Source organism: Meles meles, chromosome 15 (genome assembly GCF_922984935.1).
Source record: "Meles meles chromosome 15, mMelMel3.1 paternal haplotype, whole genome shotgun sequence".
Taxonomy (NCBI): Eukaryota; Metazoa; Chordata; class Mammalia; order Carnivora; family Mustelidae; genus Meles; species Meles meles.
This window is the reverse complement of record NC_060080.1, coordinates 51023930-51031853: the sequence shown is the minus strand read 5'-3', so window position 1 is coordinate 51031853 and position 7924 is coordinate 51023930. Positions and strand designations below refer to the sequence as shown.

At 53.3% G+C, this 7924-nt stretch overlaps 1 protein-coding gene across 2 annotated transcripts; it reads right to left on the bottom strand.

Annotated features, from left to right (window-relative positions):
- Positions 1 to 4784: 4784 nt before the first annotated feature.
- Positions 4785 to 7572, bottom strand: EGR4 (early growth response 4). 2 transcript variants are annotated; one of them, XM_045979547.1, is made up of 2 exons: positions 7030 to 7572; positions 4785 to 6629 (listed from the first exon to the last, which is right to left on the bottom strand). In XM_045979547.1, the coding sequence occupies exons 1-2, from the start codon at positions 7472 to 7474 to the stop codon at positions 5311 to 5313; spliced, it is 1764 nt and encodes a 587-aa protein (XP_045835503.1). In that variant the 5' UTR covers positions 7475 to 7572; the 3' UTR covers positions 4785 to 5310. The 2 variants fall into 2 exon arrangements, with proteins under 2 accessions (XP_045835503.1, XP_045835504.1); XM_045979548.1 differs by having other exon boundaries at positions 4785 to 6626; positions 7030 to 7226.
- Positions 7573 to 7924: the final 352 nt, after the last annotated feature.

The window sequence follows — 7924 nt, the reverse complement described above, 5'->3', positions numbered from 1 at the left end:
ATGCTCTCCAAACACCTGATTTCCTTTCTCTTTTCCCTTCTCCTTTTAGCACTTTAGAACTTTTGGGGGAGGGCAATCAATCCACTCAATAATTAAGCACTTCAGTGTGCTGGGGAGTGGGCATGATGATATAGAGCCCGCATATGTGGATCAGACGTGGTCTTTACTCTTGAAGGAGCTCAAGTGTGGGACAATTTGGATAATACATAAGGGGAGAGGAGAGAGCAAAAGGAGAGAAGACAGAGGATGGAGGATGAATCTGGTTCAGATATGGAAGGCTTTAACTGCAGTGTATATTTTTTTGTAGGAAGGTAGAAGCTGTGGTCATTTTGGGATACACCACCATGAGTCCTTTAGGGAAGTTGTATCAGTAGTGATGTGCAATGTGGAGTGGAGGGAGAGAGACCACAGAAAGCAGTTTGGTACAGTACAGGCTTGTCTCAAACAGGGCACAGGAGTTGGGAGGATGAGGGAAGAAATAGCAGACATTCCAAGTTGCTTTGTCAAAATCTCCCACTTCATCAAGATTCTTAATTACTCTTCCCTATATCTCTATGGTGAAAGTCAAGTCTAGAATGACCTTTGTTACTCATGTATGTGTTGAATTCTTCCGGTATATTGGAAAGGAAACAAGTTGGGAACCACTGGCCTGGCATATGGTAAATGCTCAATGGTTGTGGAACGACTAGATATGCAGGAGAAATGCTGGTCTTGGAACTGGAAGGCCCAGGTTCAAGGTCCACTTCAGTCTCTCACTCTCTGTGTGTCCTTAAGAAAATCCCCAGATCTCTCAGGCCTCAGTTTCTTTCTCTATACATAGAGGCGTTAGAAAAGATGTTCTTATAAATTCCTTCCAACTACATGTTATGTGATTCTATGTGATTGTCATAGCCATGGTGTTTGTGTATGTGCAGGGAGGGGCATGGACTAAGATGCTGGCAATAGGCACAGAGAAGATAAACATGGAAAATATTTCACTAAAGGAACCAACATATTCAGGCTTCAGTTTCAATCAGTATTCCGGAATAGATAAACCAAAGACCCTCCTGCTACAGAATATGTGGACTGACTCACAAAATATAACAGACCTCTGAAATGCTTAACCAAAAATGCAATCAAGGAGAGAAAATCTATATGGACCAAAACTGGGCATAGAACTGGGAGACCAAGAAATATAAGCATATGATGTGCTGTGAGTAACCCCAGGAGGTATGGGGAGGGAGGCTTATTGCTTGCCTATGCTGACCTGGGCCCCATTTGGGGGAGTTCCCTTGAGGATGCATAACTATATGAGTTAGCGTTTGAACTCACAATGCCTGTGTGATACAGGAAACCCAGGCAAAGAAATTAACAAAGAGACTGGTCTCCATTATTTGGTATTCTTGGGATGCACTGCACAAGCAAACACAAAATTGCTCAGGAAAAACATACCCTCAACCCAGGCCACAGAGTATTATTGCCCAGGTAAATGCCCACTGAAGGTAAACTCACAGCTAAAAATCACACTATATAAAAGGAAACAATGTACCAGGGATGAGAGCAGATAAGACCCTGAAGAACTTCAGTAAGATCCAACAGTTTTGTTTTTTTTTTTTAAGATTTTATTTATTTACTTGACAGACAGAGATCACAAGTAGGCAGAGAGAGAGGGGGAAGCAGGCTCCCTCCAGGGCAGAGGGCCTGATGCGGGGCTCAATCCCAGGACCCTAAGATCATGACCTGAGCCAAAGGCAGAGGCTTAACCCACCGAGCCACCCAGGCGCCCCAGTAAGATCCAACAGTTCTGAGTGACAGCCTGGATACAGGGGAAGGAGGGGTTATGGATGAATCCCACAGAAGAACTGTAAGTTATTCAGGTGAGTCTAGGGACCTAAATGATAGTCATCATTAGCAGAAACTGGGTGTATAGATGAATGATATGGTTTTAGACGGTATTTTATTTTTTTTTAAGATTTTATTTATTTATTTGTCAGAGAGAGAGAGGGAGAGAGAGCAAGCAAGCACAGGCAGACAGAGTGGCAGGCAGAGGCAGAGGGAGAAGCAGGCTCCCTGCCGAGCAAGGAGCCCGATGTGGGACTCGATCCCAGGATGCTGAGATCGTGACCTGAGTCGAAGGCAACCGCTCAACCAACTGAGCCACCCAGGCGTCCCTAGACGGTATTTTAAATGGCAGTGAGACACCCACACGGAGTTGTTCATTAATCTGACCAAGGAGTTACACCTGGGGCAGATACTTGGGCTGTCTGGCTTAGAAGTCATTTAAGCAGCAGTGATTGCTAAAGGCCTGGAAATGAATGTGCTTTCCAAGACAAGTGTTGAAATAGGGAAGGCGAGAGCTAGGAGCGACGTCTGGGAAAACACCCTCATTATGAGGGCTAGACGACAAAGAGGAGCAAGTAAGATAAGAGCTCTCTGTTTGTCCCTAATTCTGTGGGGGTCTTGGGTTTGGGTAGATTTTCTGATGATTTGATTTAAATTCTTTCCATCTCTGACGTTAACATTCTCTTCCCTCACAATCCCTAGGGGAAGCTCTGGTATATGGAACAATTTCCCTTGGGAATACAAGGAGGGACTTTTCAGCTGGGAGTTCTAGAACTAGGCTGGGCTCTGGCACCAGCACCATGACTAAATCACTTCTGGGGGGGTCAATTTTCCCGTCTGTGATGTTTAGGCCTAGGTGTGTATTTGAGGACAAGATGGGGCACGATAGAGCTGACGGTACTTGATAGAATGATGTTAAAGAGGGCAAGGGTGACATGCTTAGACACCACCCACCCACAGCCTGTCTGCCCTTCCTTCTTTGTTTAGGTTGTATGGTTTGCAACCAGTTGCTTGAAATCTGAGCCTTTGTGCTCTTCCTTACCTTACTCTGCATGGAAGGTGAAGTCAGGTGGTCCATGCCTATAAGTAAGAGGTGTGGTCACTTAAATAGGAAGCTGATGAAAATCACCATTATCTTTTGTGTCTGTGAATCTACACGTTACCTATTGTAATGCCTGATGGTCTATCATTTGAGCCTCTTTACGGGGTTAAACATTGCCCTCTGCAGGCTACTCTTAAAATGTTAACTCTTCTAGAAGAGGTAATGTGGAGTCCTTTACCACAAACTGGTCTAGTAAATATGAGATACTTGGATCACATGAAAGCACTTAACACCTGAGGAGAGAAATGGATGCAATTCTCTGACTTGATTACTTTGTCTCTGGTCAACTGAACTGTGGGGTGGAAGGTGGGCATGTCTGACAGTGAAGGGCCAAAGAAGCCAAAGGATCCGAAGCCAGGTTGATGTGGCATCGCAGGGCTGTAAGGCATTCTTTTTTTTTTTTTTATTTGACAGAGAGAGATCACAAGTAGGCAGATAGGCAGGCAGAGAGAGAGAGAGAGAGAGAGGGAAGCAGGCTCCCCGCTGAGCGGAGAACCCGATGTGGGACTCGATCCCAGGACCTGAGATCATGACCTGAGCCGAAGGCAGCGGCTTAACCCACTGAGCCACCCAGGTGCCCCTGTAAGGCATTCTTAACTCAAGAACAGCTCAGCTTGAAGGAGAAAAGAATGAAGCCTGCAGACAGGCCCTATCTTTTTCTTAGCAGAAAGGAATTACTGGGGAGGAGAGAGAGGGTGAATAGCAGACTTCTAATATTCCAGAGTCTGCTCAAGTTGACCAGAAAAGCTTTTGAGTTGGGAGTTCAGGGAGTAAAGGGGGACCAAGTTGCAACCATCCCCCATCTTCCCCACCTCCCTCCCCAAGCCATGAAGTGTTCACCTGGAAGGAGAGTTAGGGAGAAGCAACTATGGCAGGTGCATGGCGGGATGGTAAAGGGGCTGCTGTCACCTAAACAAGATCATTTGGGAGCAACTAACATGACTATAAGAATCTGGTAAGCACCTTGTGTGGCTTGGCTCTGCCCATTCGTGGTCTGGCTGAATGCTGAGTCCCGTTTGGCCCTGACAGCCCCTGTTTCTCATACAGATGCATGGCCACTGGCTGGAGCTTCTGTGATACCTAATACTTTGGTTCACAGACAGCTCTGCCATACTGCAGTCTTCCATTGTCATGGCTACTGCCTGGGCCTCCTCTAGTTCCCGAATCTATCTCACTTCTTTTTTTAAAGATTTTATTTTTTTATTTGACAGAGAGAGAGATCACAAGCAGGCAGAGAGGCAGACATGGGGGGGGGGGAGCAGACTCCCTGCTGAGCAGAGAGCCTGATGTGGGGCTCGATCCCAGGACCCTGAGATCATGACCTGAGCCGAAGGCAGAGGCTTTAACCCACTGAACCACCCAGGTGCCCCTCTATCTTACTTCTTGGTAGGAAGTCTTTCCAAACAGCGCTATTAAAGTGAGGTACCACCATTCTGGGGTTGGTTAAAAAAAAAAAAAAAGTACTGACTTTGGAGCCAGACAGATCTGAGTTTGACCCCGTCACTTACTAGCCAGGTACCCAGCAAGTTACCTATTTTGCTCCTTCATCTTTGAAATGGAATATATATGTTGCTGCATTTAGGATTGTGAAGATTTAGGATAATATATGCCCAAGTGTTTAACACCTCAACATCTCAATCACTCTCAAGTTTCAGAAAAAACTTTGAGCTCTTAGTTCAGTTGTGATTAAATGCATTTGTTAATTCAGTACATATTTATTGAATGCCTAGTAAGTGCCACAGTGCCTGACAGTAGCTGCGTAATGATCCCTTTGGCTGAATATCTCCTTTCTCTTCCGGCACATATTCTCCTGGGGGAGTGACTGGGGGGAAAGGGTCAGAAGCTTAGATGGCAGATTCAGTAAGCTTTTAGCACAATAATTTTAATTGCAAAAATAAACAGTTTTGTCAACTGCTCGAGAGTAGCGTCTGCTTTACAAAAATTAACAACAACAAAAGGAAATAACCCCAAAGCAAAACGTTACATCCAATGGCTGCTGGGAACGACATTGCTGTACAAAATCCCGCGCGAGACCGGCTCGGCGCTGCCCCAGCCTGCCTCTGGGGGTTCTAATGAGGGGCGTGGGACGTGCGCCAAGTTAGTTACAAAAGACTATCTTGAGTCCCATGGAAGTGCCTACTCAGGGGGTGGCCTGAGAGGACTTCTTCAAAGCGCGGCGGACGCAGGAGTCAGCGCCGGGGACCACAGGAGCTGTCCACGGAGCCGGTGCTGAACGAGGCGTGAACGGCGGGCACTCCAAGGGAACTGGAAGCTGGACTAGAGGCCGGCCCCGGGACGTGCCGGAAAGGGGGTGGGTGGGGGGGTCGGGCCAGGTCTCCTCTTTCGTGCCGGGCGGCGGCGCCTCAATCTACAAACCCATTTCCCCCTCACAGGGCGGCGAAAGAGAGGCCCAAAGAGTAAAAGCCAAGGCCCTTGAGCCGCTCCTCCGCGCGCGCCTTCTGCTTGAGGTGCACCTTGCTGTGCCTTTTTTTCTCATCACTGCGCGCGAAGCGGCGGCCGCACACGTCGCAGGCAAAGGGTTTCTCACCCGTGTGAGTGCGCACGTGTGTGGTAAGGTGGTCGCTTCGGCTGAAGTTGCGGAGGCAGATGCGGCACTGGAAGGGCTTGTGGCCCGTGTGGATGCGCAGGTGGCGGTTGAGCTCGTCGGAGCGCGCAAAGCTGCGCACACAGCTCTCCACTGGGCAAGCAAAGGCCTTGGCGTGAGGCCGCGGGCAGAAGCAGCGCGCGCTGCACTTGCCGCCCCGGCGCCCCTTGCGCCGCGCCTTGGTGGGTGGGAATGGGGCCGGCGGCGGTGGCCCCGGAGGCTCGGCCACGCCACTGCTCCCAGTGATGTCTGCCACCAGAGGTTTCGGGAAGTCCGCCGCCGTGCTGCGAAGGCCCAGGGGAGAAACCTGAGCCTGAGTACCCGCCAGAAACTCTCCGCCGTCGCCGCTACTCCCCATATCCCCACTAGGAGGGGTCAGGAGACCCGGGAGGCCCTCGGCCACCTCTCCTAAGTCACCTGCGGCCAGCGGGAAAGCGTCGTAAGACCCCGTGGGGTAGAGTCTGTTGGCGGGACCGGCCGGCAGCTCCGCCGGGCAGCTGATGGACAGCAGGTCTTCAATCTTGGCCCCCATCGAGGGGAAACGGGCGTCGGGGGCGGCCTGGTAGCCTCCCTGTGACCCACAGCTCCCTGGGGCTCCAGCTGAGAGCAGCTCCCAGGGAGCGTAGGGGCCTTTGAAGGCCGAGACAGTGTCCAGCGCAGGGGAGGCCGGAGGCGCCCGGAGGCCTGGCTTGACGTCGGGCGGGGAGAGCTGAGGCTCATACAGGCACTGTGAGGGGGCGCCTGCCGAGGGTGAGGCTTCCCAGAACGCCTCTGGGAAAGCGGCAGCGCCCAGATCCGGGGAGTAAAGGTCCGGGGGACCCGGCAGCAAGGCGTCGGGGCCTGCGGAAAAAGAGGCGTCCAGCGGAGAACGGGATGCTGCCGCCTCAGGGCCGGGGAAAGGTGCCAGACCCAGGATGCCCGACATGAGGTTGAAGAGTGCCTCCGGGTCGTGCGGGTGTTCGGGTACTGCTTGGATGAAGAAGCTACCGCTGTAGCTGAGGCCAGGAGGGGGCGTGGGTGCAGGCCCCTCCAGGAAGCAGGAATCGGCTAAGTCCCCCCCGGCGCTGCAGCTGCTCAAAGCCCAGCTCAAGAAGTCGCCTGCTGAGGAGGGAGCAGGAATCAGCTCCGGGCACATCAAAGGGCGCGCCTCGGAGTCTGCAAGCCCCTACCCCGAAACCCTGGGGGTGCACTGACACATAAAAGGTGCCTTTTGCACATTCTGATCCAGCGGGAGCCCGAATATGCCCCAAGACGCACACACAGACATGCACACGCAAAACACACGTGCACAGGCAAAAGGACGCCCTGATAAACCCACAGGTTCCTGCGGAGGCGCTGGCGGCACAGAGGGGCTGGGGATGGGGGTGCGCACCTCAGGATCCCGGAGTCTCCTACCACCCCTACCCCCCACAGCTCTACAGTCCCGGTCCCTGCCTGTTCTCAGGCACCACGCGCCCCCGCGCTGCGCCGCCGTCTGAGCACCCTCCGCCGCTCTCCTTACCTCCGGGGTAGCCGGCAGTCGCCGGCGCGTCCCTACCGGGCAGCCGGGACAATTCAGTGCTGGGTTCCGCGCAACAGCCCTCGGTGGACTTGACCAGAAGCGCGTCGGGGCCGGAAAACTCGCTAAGGTGAAGCATGGCGCGGCGGCGGCGGCGGGGCGCCGGGGGCCTCGCCCGCTGGGCTTTGCTGCGCGCGGGTGACGGGGAGGCCAGCTGTTGGGGTGCCCTGTGCCTCACAGACCCAAGCACCCGGGCTCTTGGCTCCAGGCGCTCACCTTTGGGAAAGGGGACGGGGGGCCGAGGCGCCCTTGCTCGCCGGGACCTGCCTCGGGCGGCGGCTCCTCGCTTCTCCAAAGCGCAGCCGGGCTCCCCCGATCCGCGGCCCCCCCACTTATATAGCAGCGGCCGCGCTGGCTCCGGGCTTCCGACTCCCCGGGCCACTGCCATTTCGGGAGGCCCCAGCCCTGCCGCCGTGACGTAAATGCCCAAACATGGACACAGGATGTGTGCCGGGGACTCCCGAAAAGGAAAGCTCGGCCTGTGACGTCGCCGCCGCCGCCTCCCCGCCCGCGCCGCAGCGTGCGCGCGCGCTCCCTGAGCGTGGAACCCCGTGCGCGCCGGGGCCGCCGGGGTTCCTAACTGGGGTGCTGCGCTGCATGGGGCCTGGCGTTCCGTTAGCGCCCTTCCCGCCTGCAGGCAGAGACCCACGGTCCGCGAGGAAAAGCCCCATGGGCTTTGGGATTCCACAGGGATTCGAATCCGCTCTCTGCCACTTAGTACCTATGTCATTTAATTTCCCTGAATGTCAGTTTCCTCACCTGTGACATGGAGCCATACATATCTACTTCGTAAGTTTACTGTAAAGAATAATTGGGTTAGAGCGTATTAAATTCTATG